Here is a 15252-nt window from a genome sequence, read left to right as displayed (position 1 = left end):
AGTTTTGACGAAACAATGCCATGTGGCTAATGCTTTAATGTTACTCTCTTTTGTTTTTCAGATGTCAACATGGTGGCCGAGCCGAAACCTCATCAGACTGGACGCAAACGACAGAACGTGACCAAAACTGGCAACGATTGGTAAGTTTCTTGAAAATGAATTTACTGCTAATCTTCATTCAGTTGCATATTGACAAGAGCTACGATCATTATACCGCTGATACAAATCACCGTCTTGATTACAACAATAAGTCTGGGCACATTTTGAAGCTCCTTTTGAAGCTTCCGGATCCAATCAGGATTCAAAGCTGAACAATCCATTTTTTTTTCTTCCAAGATGCTTCTGTGTGAAAGAAGAGTGAGAACAATTCGGGTAATTTTGTTACTGGGTATTGATTATGGGTACTGCAAGACAGATATATGAAATATTGTTTAAAAATAACAAAATGAAAATAGGAACAACCCTCTTAGCAGAGCGTGGTTTCGATCCACGGACCTCTGGGTTATGGGCCCAGCACGCTTCCACTGCGCCACTCTGCTGATATGCTACCCTCTCGCTATAATAGTATTTAGAGTTGATATACTGTGTACCGTGTACAGACAAGAATATTTAAATGTTTTCCTTACTTTCAAAAATTATCAAAAATGAAATCAAACTGCTGATCATTCAAATAGGACTGCAACAAAAATCGCTTCAAGCTCACCTCTTTTTTTTATAAAATTATTTATTATTAAGACAGATGATTTTCTTCATTCTTCGAATAAATAGACAGATTGAGGTTATTCCACAAATAAATGTATACTATATGTGCACTAGCGCCAATGAGAAATTCACCAACAATGGCGTGTCCAATATTGTGTTGGGCACACTTGGAAGCTCCAACATTCTTTAAATTCAAATCCAAAATTATATCCACAAATCAATATAAATTAGAATTTCACTGAATAAACTCCAGCCCCGCTAAAATTTATTAGAATATTTAGATCAGTGATGAGCACGTACACTACCGCTCAAAAGTATGCGGACACTTGCGAAATATGTATTAGCATTGCATAAAAGTTATTTCGGTGCCTAAAATAGTGACTAAAATCGATTTTTATTAGTTTCTTATGAAATATCTAACGTTTTAAATTAAAAATTACGTATGTGGAATTTACCAATACTACACTAAAATTAAATACGAGATTCATCGACGTATCAACCGCAGAGTGTCCGGATACTTTTGAGCGGTAGTTTATGCCTGTTGCAGGCAAAACGCTTCCCCCACCAATTCTTCCACCCAATCAGTGGTGGGCACGGTAGGGGCCCCTGAGCTACCTGCTTCCCCCACCAACGTCTCTTTCGTTCAGCGCGCACCTTCGCTGCGCAGCGGTGACTCGTGCCCCCCACCCTCGTACGTCAGCCGACACGTGTGTAGCTTATGCTGTCTATCCACATACACGAGGCACCCCTGCGCAGCGAAGATGCGCGCTGCACGCAAGAGACGGTAGTGGGGGAAGGAGGCAGCTCAGGGGCCCCTACCGTGTCCGCCACTGATTTAGACACTGTACGAGTAATGCTTGAAAAGAAATAACTCGTATGGAATGAAAATATTCTACATCGGAAGAACTGTGTGGTTTTCGAGTAAAAATAGTTCCGGATGAAATGTGAAGAGTAGAAATGAACTGTCTGCGCAAACAGAGAAACAGCCTTTGAATGATAACAAGTTTTTGCAATCAAGCGTAATAGAATAACCGTACGGTATCGAGCAAAAGACGTCCACGAAACAAAAAGCACACATTGGTCCCAGCTGGGGTGTGAACGAAGTTATCCCATTAAATTAGCAAAGCCGAACTTATCTGGTTCTACGAACGTACACGCGGGATAACGGAGCATTTCGTTGATACCGTGTAGAATATACATAACATTAATCGACCGTGAACATGCTAACAGGAGTTCCTATAGATCTTGGAACCCCTAAAAGGCTCGAGCAATCATTCGTTGCCAAGAGTTCCCCGGCCTCGTAGAATAGCGGGAGGGGGGGTGAGACAAAGTTTCGCATCAGCTTAATCATCCCGAATGTTAAACAATCGCATGCACGGTAGGATTAACACTCGATTATCGCTGTTTCATCTCCGGGGCCGCGAGTTTCGCTCGGGCTCTCGAGACCCTCGCAATTTCATGGTCACGTACGTCCCGTAAAACACGTTTTCAGCACGTCGCCGCCCACGCGAGAAAGCTCAACACCGTAGAAAGCTAGTTATATCGAGTTTAGCATTTGTTTGGCCGTTGTTCTTAAGGCGATTCCCCGTTCAGCCCGGCAACGACGACGGCATAAACCGGCAACGGCCCTTCAAATAAAGCGCGATTTTCCTCTTTCTCTCTCTCTCTCTCTCTCTCTCTCTGCCTCTCTCGCTGGTCTCATGGCCAAAGATTTATGCGCGGCTTGCTACCCAACTTTCTCGTCTAGCATGTGATCCGTGAGGTCGGGCCGGTTGCCAAGTCCCGCGCGACATTAGAGATTTCGGTAACGCCGAGAAGAACGTCATTTTTCATCGGTGCAACTAACACAATCGACCAGAACCATCAACAATTTTACAACAAACCGCGCACACCGGCGCGTGTACTGCACCGATTTCTAATCCGTTCCTCCGGATCGGCTTCGTTCGATGACAATTTTGGTTAATATCTATCATCGTATAAACTTCACCTTGACAACCCAGAAGTTTTTCACTTTTCAATACATAATCCTGTACATCTTGACGCGAAAATGCCAAAAATCGTAGTTTTAAGGCGAGGAATTCACTGGTTCAATAGTTATGCGGCGTACAGGCAATAGCTGAATGTCTTTCAGCTTTTCCGGAAAGCATTGGGTCACCAATAGATATCCAGAAACATTTTCAGTCTGCAGTCTGTGCTCGTCAGACTGGTCTAGAGATTCATTCAATATTTAAACTGGAACTTCGAAATACCACGCAGTTATAGTAACTGCATTATTTGGGCTCGGATAATATGGGAATCGATACATACGTATTAATGGAACCGAATCTTTTATTCGGAGCTATCTTCGATTCGATGCTCGAATCGGCCTGCATTATTATTTGAACGGTTTCATTGTTAAGAACTTCACTCCCCGATGCCAGACTTTGCAAATTGAAGTGAGCACTGCTGCACAGCTTCTTCCACAGTGATAAACGGCGGAATATTCTCGCGGGCGATTTCGCAGGTAAATCGACCGGCGATTCCTCGGACAATCGGTTTAATCGCGAGAAACATTACGCGGGAACAACAATCGCGTCGCTTCGAACGAGGGGGTGCGGATTACGAATTTTCGGGACGTCACGGGCCGCTGGAAAATTCATTCTCTCGCCGAAAATATTTCCGCGGAAAACGGCGCGGCGGCCCCGTTAAATTTTAACAATTCGCGCTGCTTTTACCATCGTCGGCTCCGCTCCGCGCGGAATACCTCGACTATCGCGGACGGAAGACAGCGTCCCCTCTGAACAATCGGTGTTTCGGTCCCAGTTTGCTCCTGCGGACTTTCACAGCTGCCTGGGAGAGTTGGTTGCCTCGTTTTCTTCAGATCATGCGATACGGGACGCCTCGGTTCTCCCTGCGGAAGCGAGCGATCCTCCGCATCGCCGTTTTATCTGCGCGCGATCCTGAACGGCCGCCGGAGAGCGTTCCGTCGTTAACGTTAGCCCCGTGAATCAGCTGTCTGTTGGTTTTAATTAAATGAATCGCGCTCGAAGCGGCAATGTGTCGCCCTGCTCGCTGCGGATTATTGTTACAGCAGGATGTTGCTCGCCCGAACTGTTTCCTCACGGTTCGCGCTCGTTGTGCTCTTGCGAGACTTTCTTTTTATTATTAATCAATTCTTCAATTATAAAATGATTAATCAATCGAAATTTTATTTTGGATGCGAGTCCTGCAACTACAGATGGACTCTGTAGTCAAAATCTACTCTGGGTCAAAATGGACCCAGACACCACACTCGGAGGGTTAAATTGCACTCGTTTCTGTCACGTGTGCACAAAATCCGCGGTTAGTGATTATTATTCTTATCTTTTTTAGGTGCCTATAGTTTATAGTCGAAGACTATCAATTTTGCGAGTTTATAATGACATTTATGCATTTATGGCATCTGGATATGTCCAAAAGTGATAAAATTCAATAGAATTTAGTACGATTTCTATTTATCTCGGATCTACAATGGCAACTACCACTGGAAATAAAATTTCATTTGAGTCCACTTTATTAAAATTTTCCTACAACAATGGAAAATTGCATAAACATCGGTAGCCTAATGATGACATTAAAAGGAAAATTCTGATTCGCGTAAAATCATTTCAAATCATCGGATACTCTCCACAAAGTATCAAAATTCGTTTGAATGTTTGCAGCGATCGAAACGCGCGCATTCACAGGCGATGGACGTTCGATGATAAATTTTGCTCGTTCTCTTTGGGAATTTGTTGGTAATGTCTGAAACATTTCGACACGGAACGCATAACATGTCGCTAATACGGTTTCAAAGTTATCCGGCGGTAAGCCGCGACATTCGAATGGATGTATGTGTCGCGGAGTATTAAAATCTGCACATGCATGCAGACGCGAATGCATAAAAAGAAATGGCGGTGACTCGATGCGGGAGACGCACGGAATTATCGACTTTTTAAATGTTCCGCGCGAGCGAGGGGATGCTTTTGATTTGAATTTCAGTCGTGTAGCGAATCGACGTGAATAGAGGAATCGAATGATTACTGGAAAATCCGTCTGGAAGAAAAATTTGCTCCTAATTGAAAACATCCTATTCTACGCCGATCATTTTTATCGCTGCTCCGTTTCTAAGCATTTCCTGTCGTGGTATTAAAATAGTAAAATTCATTATTGGTTGCCTGGAATGTTTAACACGTTCTGTTATTGTTTTTTATTTACTAAAAATTTGTATAGGCAACATTGGACAAACCTTAAGAAATTGTGTTTTTTGTTAAATAGAGGATGTTTATATTAAGTAAACAAAATTAGTAACAACTTTTTAATATCACGACAAGCTTATGAGACATTCAAGAGTTTCTTGTTAAATAGAAAAATAGATCACTTGATAAAATTCATTATTAAATTATTCGATTTATTCCTAATTCGTTAAAAATTTGTATAGGTTGTACCAGACACTGAAGATCAGAAAAACGGATTAATAAATAATGAAATAAACATCAGCACAGTGTTATGAGACACTGGAGCAGTTCATGTTAACCCCTTGCAGGACTATTTATTTTGTTATTATAATGATTAGAAATTCTTTATCGTTCAGAATTTCATGCGAAAAAAAAGATAATTTATATTTATTGTATCCCTATGTTTTCTCCAGAGAATATATATATATATATATATATATATATATATATATATATATCAACTACAACAAAATTTAATTTTATTTCGGTTTAAAGGAAAAGCCAAGGGGTTAAACAGAAGGCTCAGAACATTTTTCTAGAATAGAGTACAGCGACAAAAGTCGCCACGGATCGTCTTAAATATTTAAAACGTTACGCGATCCTATTATTCGCCGGGGATCTTCGCGGAAACAGTAGTTAAAACGATATCAAAATCAGACGCCACGGTCGTGCCCGGCGAATTTTCATTGGGGAGCGAGAACAATGGTAATGAATAAATCTCGGCAGCGGGGAATAATGGCACGGATAAACGAAATCTCGTTTGAACCGCGTTCCCCGCGACCGATGAAAATAATTGCTTGTACACGCAGCAGCTGTCCACTTCATCAGACGCACGTATACCCATTGTCCGTCAGACGTATTCGCGAAATTGTCGGCTTTAGAACGTCACGTCATTTAGCGACAAGGCATCTTGGGACCAGGCGAAGTTGTTGTCCGGTTAACACAGCTGCTGACCACGGGACAGTAAAATCACCGGCCGGTGTACGCTGGCCCTGTCTGTCAGGACAAGCGAACATGACCGCGATATTTTTCTGGGAGCATTATTATACTCTCCTCTGAACGCTTCACGTTTTAATCGGCCATTCTACTACCGCCGCGCCGCGTGCGATTTATTAACTGGCCTGGGGTCCTTGTGGCGGATGGACCGCGGATTTGATGCGTTTATGGGTACGAGCTTTCTGAAATGCTCTTCAACATTTGACGAACTTTAATCAGCCATTCATTTCCTTGAAACTCTAAACCTTTACGCTACCTCGGTACAAAGACCTAGTATCCTCCGTAAATATTGATAATAATTGCAGATCGTCATGCGAAATACAAATTGTATGCATCGTTTACAAGGTACTGCAACCTCCTCCTTTGACAATTTTAACACTAAACCTACCGACACTTCTTGTGTACCTGTTCCTACCGCGCTTGGTCAAAATGACCGGTCCTTAAAAAAAGTTATTGTTAACCCTTTGCACTCGAAGCCACTTTAACTCTAAAACGGAACATTTCTTCCGACCTAGAATATTTCCCTTCTATATATATATTTTTTTTTTTCATGCTATACATACGAAAATGGCGCAATTTGCTCGTAGAGTACTGAAATGTTTAGTAATTTATTAAACACAAACAAATTTAATAATGTCACAAATATTTTGAATAATGATACAACAATTTTTAGTGGCGCCTTACACTCGCCATTCGAGTGCTAAGGGGTAATACGTTAAACGTAGATAATAGTCAATTTGTTGCTGAATGAATTAGTAGATGAACAACTTCCGTAAAACGACGATACAAATGTATTTTTATATAATTGCAATAATATCGTTCAATAAGTCTCATTCAATAAGGCGACTCATTAATTTGAGTTGGCCACGCCGCTTTGAGAATAGTCTTTCTTTTATACTCATTGTTTAGGTTTAGAAGAGTAAATACCATATTATCCTGTGGTAGGACAAGATACATATATTTTTTGGAAAAAAAAAATAAAACGAGAAATAAATGCTGAAAAATACATTGTATACATACTTTAACCCTTTGAGCGCTATGAACGCATATATGGGTTCCACACCGCCATTCAATTTGGGCCATGAACACATATATGGGTTCTCACACAGCCATTCAAATTGGGCCATTTATTTTTTTTTTATATTGTTCATGTTATTATTGCTTAATGAAATAAATGGTTCTGTTAAGGTTTTTGCGGACACTGCTCAAATTATTTCAGCTACAATCAACATATTTTGCATTGAAATTTTAATCAGCCCAGCATGCGCTTCGTCGTAAAAAGTAGGCAGCCCAGCGAGTGATTCGTTGTAAAAAGTAGGCGGTCCACAACACACGCTTAACGTCGCACAACTCAGCGCTCAAAGGGTTAAGAAAAGTCGTAAAGAAAAATAGCGATGTGATAATGTTGTACGTACGAAATTGCACGCAGAAGTTTGAAAAGGTCAATTTGATCGGCCGCGGTAGGTTCAGTGTTGTAAATCTTTCAAAATTTTGAAGATCGGTTTACCGATCAGCATCGGACGAAGCTGGATCACCAGCTCCCACCCAGCTCCCGCAAAATGGCAGAACAATCGCGAAGCACCGATGACAGAAAATTACAGGCTGGCTCAAGAAAAGTCCCGGTTTTCTGGTCGAGCTGTGGCACTGAATGGCCGCGCGAAAATCTCGTCGAAGAAGAAAGCGGAAGAGTAGGAAGAAGAAAACGGTCGCGAGAGAGGAAAAACCGGGAGTGTGTGAAGGGAGCCCGGGACTTCGCGGAAAAAGACTATCGACGTTTCCCGACGCGACGCTATCCGTCGCAGACGTCTGACGGATAATGCATCAGCAGCCGCGAAAATATGTTCGCCGTCTTCGTCTCGTTCCCTACCTGGTCTCCCACCTGGTCTCTCACCTGAGGTGTTACCCGAGGTCTTGTCTGAGCTGCCGGGTTACCTGCAGCCCCCAACAGAGCAGAACACATTCCGGTTTTACCTGCTCGCTGATAGGCTCCCGCGCGGGGAGACACGCTCAGGACATTTCGGTCTACTGCTCGAGATCGAACACCTTTCTCGGTGTTGTTTTCTTCGTTTTCTTCTTCTTCTTCTTCTCCGTGTTCTTCTCGCCGGTGGTCTTTCGTAGGCTAGATAGAGAAGGAAAAGGTTCGATCGACAAGAAACGGGATTTCGTTCACGGATTCGTCTTTTTGCGGGTTGCGTGCCGGCGAGGACGATAACGTCCTTCGTGCCGCGGCGCCCGGAATGGAAGAATTTATTATAGTATTTTTCGGGGTAGAGCCGGGGACCAGATGAAAAGTAACTATTTTCGCAAGGAACCGCGAGAACGGCTGTTTCGACTCCCCGTCGGCAGTTTTTTTTTTTTTTTGCTTTTCGCGGTTGAGCGACCAGTTCTTAACGAGCTCTTAACGCCGATTTCTCTGCGAAATAAAAATGGCCCGTCTCTATTATCGTTTACATGAGAACAATGAAAATTTAATACGCTGGTTATTCCAACTGGGTGAAAAATCAGTATTTTAACCCATTGGTCGCGGTGGGGATAAGCTCGAGCGACCCACCGATATGTACAATTTTATTCCCATACAAGACGACGCTTTTTATTTCAAAATAAGAATGATACAAAATAAGAATATTTTATCCGAAATAGGACGAAAGACGGTCCCAAGCCATCATCTTATACCGGAAGAAAGCCGTATTAGTGAAATATCGGTGTGGGTCAGAAATAACCCAGCACAGGCCTAGAACTCGCAGGAGTCCGAGGCTTAAGAAAGCAAACAGCACGGATTAACCCTAACACTCCCGAGGGGAGGCTCCTCGAACTCATAGGTTGGAAAATTTTAAAATAGGACCATTTTTCTTGGGTGAAAAATTCTCAAAAAATTATTTATTGTCGTTTGTACATTCAAGTTTAATACTCCGAAGTCCCGTTGCTATAGGAAAAAAATTACAGTGCGTAGAAAGGAAAAACCAGACTACGCATCGCCCCTCAAGACTACCCCAACGCTCCTTTTATCTCCAAAGAATAACAAATAGTCCCAGAACAGATGGGCAAGGAACAATGCAGCATTTTCAGTTACAGTCAAGCATTCAATGCAGTCAGAAGTGAATATTCATTCTGAGAGAACAGAGTTATATATCTATTTTCTATTTTATGAATAAAGTGATTTCTTCATATATGTCGCCAAGGCCTGGATGATAAACGTCGTGGAATTATCCCCACTACCGCGGAGTACATACGACGGAGTATATACCACAAAGCTCGAGAGGCCTCGGACGCCGAGGAGTGTAAACATAAGACGGCTCGTGGTATGTCTCCTGGACGATACACGACGCTGACAAGACCCGTGTTGTTGACATATATCGAGAATTCACTGTATACAGTATTGTCCAGAAGACATACCCCGAACTGTGTTATGTTAACACTCGGGGTCCGAGGCCTCTAGAGCTTCGTGGCCCCTCACAAGGTATACCCTGCGGTAGTGGGGATAATTCCGCGACCTTTATCATCCAGACCTTGGCGACATATACAGGGTGTGGCCGGACGGGTGGTACAACCGGGCAGGGGATGATTCTACATGTAAAAATAAGTCGGAAAAAACGAATAACAATTTTTCGTTCCACGCTTCGTTTTCGAGAAAACCGATTTTGAAAATGCAGCAAATACGCATGTTATTACGCATGTCTGACCATGGCCAACCAATTCTACTTCCTGCATATACTACAGCATGCGAAACCGACAGGATCTTTAAACTCGATTTTCTCGAAAACCAGGCGTCAAACGAAAAACTGTTACTCCTTTTTTTCGACTTAGTTTTACATGTAAAATCATTCGCTGCCCGGTTGTACCACACCCGTCCGGGCCACACCCCGTATAGAGAATTCACTGTATACATCTAAATGCAACGTAAAATGTTCATAAAGTATCAAACACTTAAATATCACCAAACTGTTTTTAAAAACAGTTTTCTTAGGAGAAATGAGTAAATAATGGTATGGGGTCGAGGAGCCCATCTTGGGAGTGCTAAGGTCAATGAAGCTTGTGAAAAAATGGAACGTCATTGAACGGATGTTAACAATGTTAAATGTGCACATTACGAAAGGAACTTTTAGGGCAGACTAATACAAACCCGAAGCTAATTGGCCCCCGCCCAATTCGGTCAAACACCCCCAGAAAAATCCGGAGCGGCCATCAACCACATCGACACCTCGCCAATCGGCGTCCGTTTCCCATCCGTTTCTTCTCGGCCGAACTTCCTCCATCCCTCTCTCCGCCGACCCTAACTTCAACGATTTTCGCGTGTCCATTGAGAGACCCGGCAGCTCCGCCATCCTCCTTCCAGGTTTTTCTGATGATCCCAGCGCGGCAGCGTCGCGCGCGGACGTAATTTTCCGTCATCCAGGCCGTCGGATGACGTCCCCTTCTTCTCCGTCTTCTTCCCGGCGTTCCCGCGCGAGGAAGAGACGGCCGCAAAAGTGACTGTAATAGTTTCCACAGGGAACAATGCCCTGGATTTTCAAGAGTTCCGAGGTAAATGCGCGGCCTCGCGTTCTCTTCTCGCCGTTGAAAGAGTCGTCGGCGATGAACGGTTCCCCGGAAAGATTCTCGCGGACGCTTTTCTTCTTTTCTTCTTGTCGCATTCATGGTCCCTCTCTCTCTCTCTCTCTATCTCCCCCTCTCTCCTTCTCTCTCCTCTCTCGTCTATTTCCCTGGCCGTGTTTTGTCCGAGAGACGTAATACGGTTCGATGGGGAATATTCGAGCATGTTTTTCCGCGCCCAGGAAATTTCGCAAGGTTTCCCCTCCAACCCTCCTCCTCCAAGGCGATATCTATGAGAATTCTTGGACGAGATTCGGAATCTTTCGGGCCCCCTCTAATGAAGCTTTAAATGGGTTAACGTCCAGTCTACTGCGATCAATAGTCTCGGTATGCCTATTTCTGTCTTCCTCCCGTGTTTTGCTCCCGGTGTGCATGTGGCCGCAGTTTTGGAATTAATGTGCCACTGGAATTTGTTTCGCGAATTATTCGTCATGGTCGTTCGGGTATGCCCGGCATCCCTCCGCGTTCGGAGCGGTCGTGTTTTATTGTTCGAGAGACGGTTTGTTTATTGTCTTGGATTTTTGGGGAACGTTGGGCTTGCGGAGTGTCTCAGACAATGACGCCACACTGTGGAGCATTGAGAACAAAGTTAACGATCAACATGTGGGGAACGCTAATCAATACTACGTATTGCCACTTGTGAATGACAAGATTGGATTTGTTCAGACTTCTTTACTAATTTCTTATGAAAGCAGCTTTACAATTTCAATAACTGTAATAGAAAACATTTGAGTCCAGTCGGTTGATTAGTGGGCGCACATTTAGTATCAAATAAACTGTATTAACCCTTCTTAAAGTTCTTAATTAAATAAAGTTAGAATTAAAAGAAAAAATTAGAATCTTTATCGATAAATAGCAGAATTATTATAGACTTTTATGTTCTCGAATGATCATAGACTAATTTCTATTTGAGGCATAGAAGTATGCATTGAAACTATAAAATACAACTTTCTAATAAGAGTTAAAATTTCGCCGTGTCGTTTATTTCGTTAACGAGAATTATTTATCTGGTCAATGTTAATATTTGAATTACCAACGCTGGCTCTAAAAAGTACTCTAGCACTTTCGAAAAACTGTTACAATTTCGTAAAGAAGTAGCGTACGACAATAAATCCGGATTCAAAGCTTGAACAATGCATCATCCATCTTTTTTTCATTCCAAGATGCTTCTGTGTGAAATGATACTGTGTTAAGCGTGAGAAGAGAGAGTGAGCAGTTCGGGTAATTTTGTTACTGGGTATTGATTATGGGTACCGATATATGAAATATTGTTTAAAAATAACAAAATGATAATAGGAACAACCCTCTTAGCAGAGCGTGGTTTCGATCCACGGACCTCTGGGTTATGGGCCCAGCACGCTTCCACTGCGCCACTCTGCTGATATGCTACCCTCTCGCTATAATAGTATTTAGAATTGATATACTGTTTACCGTGTACAGACAAGAATATTTATACGTTTTCCTTATTTGAAATAATTGTTAAAAGTAAAATCAAACTGCTGAAGATTCGAATAGGACATAAATGAAAATCGCTTTAAGCTCATCTCTTTTTTTTTATAAAATTATTTATTTATTATTAAAACCGATAATTTTCTTATTTCTTCGAATAAATAGACAGTTTGAGGTTACTCCACAAATAAATGCATACTGTACGTGCACCAGTACCAATGGGAAATCCACCAACAATGGAGTATCCAATGTATGTTGTCTGAATCAATACTCGTTTCCGTCGAAATTAACACGTTCGTAGACCTGTGTGACCTATATGTGGATTTGGCTATAATATATATATTCAATCCTTTGGGTCTGGATCGGACATGTACATATTGTGTTGTGTGGAAAGATCATGTTGTTTCGTAACGGGAAATAATAGTCAATAATGCTGATATTTATTATGCTTTCACAATAGGATAATACTTTTCAGCAATTTACAATGCAATATCGTTCTACAGATATTTCAATAACATTCGTTAATTATAATTGTTTAAGATATCAGCATTATTGAAGAAAATATTAATGACCTCTATGCAACCTTGAAATAGATTCATTTACATCATTATATTGGCTTGTATTATTATATTGTTAAACAATACAGCTTGCATGCTAAATATCTTCCATTTTCAATTTCAACAAGGATATTTAAATGTTCTGTTTTAATCGCTCACCCTGTATATTCCAATATATGTCGGAACGGTCAGATACTATAACGAGTGAGATTCTGGAACCAATTAGTGCAACGTAGCGTACCTCTTTGTGTTCAAGTCTGATCAAACAGTTGTCACTTTTATATAATCGGCCAAACGATCAAATTGCTAATAATAACAACACGGTATTATAACAATTATGCCCTTACACATTCAAGTAGAATTATATTTCTCCTGTTCGCAGAGATATACAAGAGGACTTAGTGTATGTTGTTAAACCAGTGCAAATATAATTGCAGTTTTGGAGCATCAACCTTAAAGCAATATTTATATTTCAGCTTAAAATATATTTTACGTGCATAAATATTTACGCTGCAATGCCAACGAGATACTGGTGTATTTATTCTCTTGGCATAGAATTTTTAGAGTGTCATACGATGCTCAATATATTAAATCTTGGCAATTGAACTGTTTGCAACATTTATAGTTAAACTTGGCAATTGAACTTCTGCAACGCTTGCATCTAAATTGGCTTTTAACTGCATATCCTAATCTATCCATGCTATCATTAATCAAAGGCAATACCCTGGAACCAAAACTAGAAAGACAACATTCAATTCAGAAGGCGTTAATTTGAAAATGTGAAACTTGTCCAATTTTCGTGATTTTCGGGCAGAATTTTAGCACAAACTGTCTAACTTTAAAAAAAACTGTTTAACCATTTTATGATTGATACACAACCATTACAATTGAACTGCCGAATAACAATTGTACGCAAATACAAAATTTTCTCCCCTAGATCCTCAACGTATCTTTGCGCCTATAAAATAATAAACAAGAAAGAATAAACAACAAAAAAATGTTAATATAGTAGTCGATTTTCCTGGTTTACACGAGATTCCCCTTTAACGCTAGATTCACGGAACGCTAGATTTTTAATTTACGTATATATTATTTAAAAAATGCCTACAAATTTTGATAGATATGTTCATGTTATTTTTATAAAGTAATGTAAGATAGTCATTTTTAGTGCTCCGCAAACCTAGTGTTAACCCTTAGCACTCGAATGGCGACTATAAGGCGTCACGAAACATTTCAGTATTGTACGAGTAAATGGCACCATTTAAAAAAACTATAACATGAAAACAAAATATATAGAAGGGAGATATTCTAGGTTGGAAGAAATGTTTAGGCGAAGGGTTAAGGGACTAATACGTCAGTCAGCGCAAGGACTCCGATGCTTCTCCTGAAATCCCGACGCGAATGTCAAAATGGCCACTGAAGAATGTTCGGCCAATTAGTGGCGCGCGCATTAACGGACATGTGAGAATCCAGGATTAATCGTCGCCGAGACGTCGGCCGGTCCCGACGATCCAGCGACGTTCAACAACACATCGTCGAGCCAATTTCAAGCACGTCATCAAGACGCTGCGCTGCTCGAAACAAGGCATCCGACGCTTGACAAACCCGACGCAGATCGATCGGGGTTGTACCCGGTTCGGCGAATAAATAAGTCAAAGCCGGAAGTCGGCACAAAGAGGTAGGCAAACGCGATATGCTCAAAGCGGTGCGCGTAATGTCGTCAGCCCGACGCCGAAAGTTCTGTCGTCGCGGCGCTTGTCGCGCTTTAATGCAGCCGTCAATCCCTTTCGCGTCGGTCTTTCCTGCGAAAGGGAATTCGCTCGCCAAGAACCTTCTCTATATTTTCGTCTCCGCGGGATCGATCGATCCTCGATCGCGATAACTCGCTCTTTCCATTCTCTCTTCCTCTGCCTCTCTTTCTCTCTCTCCCCCACACCTGTTTTAGTCTCTCAGCGAGATGCAAATCGGTTTTCGGCCCCTCGGACACCGACGGTCAAATAAATTAGCATATTAAGCTATATTTTAATACGCGTGCATGTCCGCCGTAACAGCAGGACATTTAAAAATTATACTTGCAAACACGGCGAACATAATTAACGTCAACGGCACGCACCATTATCCGCTACCTGCTCGGCTGCGAGGTGCGGCAGCCCCTCGAAATTCGCCGGCCGTTTTCACGGTGCGTCGTCGTCGACGGCGTCTAGGGGCCGACGAGAAGGGAATCCCTAATTCGCGGATGATAAATCGACCGGGTAAACGGAATCGCGGGCCACTGGAAGAGCGGTCACGCATTTTTACAAAGGTGAATGACGAATTCTCATTCGCGCGGATCCGTCGCGTTGCCCGTAATGTCGTCACGTCGACGCTCCGTTTCTCCCACGTGGGTTCTCCTACTGATCGGTCCGAGGTGGCCCTGCAATTTTGTGATCGGGCACAGTCACTGTAGTGTTTTTCTCGATTTATGTCACAAATATCTAACCGATAAAAGTCCCAGAACTATCTCCACTGCCGCGAAGTATACCCCGTGAGGGGCCATGAACCCAGGCGTGGATCAAAGAATAATATCTCCTGACGAATATACCTCCCTGGCTAGACCCGTGTTGTGGACATATATCGAGAAGACACTGTAGTTGTAATATTCGGTCACTTTCGAGAGGACGGTTACTTTTCTGAACCTACCGAACTCAAGTTTTCCGAAAACTGTGATTTTTTGTACCTTCTCT

The 15252-nt window shown here is 42.2% G+C and overlaps 1 protein-coding gene and 2 non-coding genes across 3 annotated transcripts in view; 1 reads left to right on the top strand and 2 right to left on the bottom strand.

Annotated features, from left to right (window-relative positions):
* LOC143358451 (uncharacterized) overlaps nucleotides 1-15252 on the top strand; it is a 255773-nt gene that overhangs the window by 156038 nt on the left and 84483 nt on the right. Inside the window, exon 4 of the mRNA XM_076795620.1 lies at nucleotides 62-140. Coding sequence (XP_076651735.1) covers nucleotides 62-140 — 79 coding nt within the window. The remainder of the gene's footprint in view (nucleotides 1-61; nucleotides 141-15252) is intronic.
* Nucleotides 468-539, bottom strand: Trnam-cau (transfer RNA methionine (anticodon CAU)). Its single transcript has one exon. It is a non-coding gene; the product is annotated as a tRNA-Met (tRNA).
* On the bottom strand, nucleotides 11832-11903 carry Trnam-cau (transfer RNA methionine (anticodon CAU)). The gene has a single exon. It is a non-coding gene; the product is annotated as a tRNA-Met (tRNA).

This window comes from Halictus rubicundus, chromosome 1, assembly GCF_050948215.1.
Source record: "Halictus rubicundus isolate RS-2024b chromosome 1, iyHalRubi1_principal, whole genome shotgun sequence".
NCBI classification, from domain to species: domain Eukaryota; kingdom Metazoa; phylum Arthropoda; class Insecta; order Hymenoptera; family Halictidae; genus Halictus; species Halictus rubicundus.
This window is presented reverse-complemented; position numbering and strand designations above follow the sequence as displayed.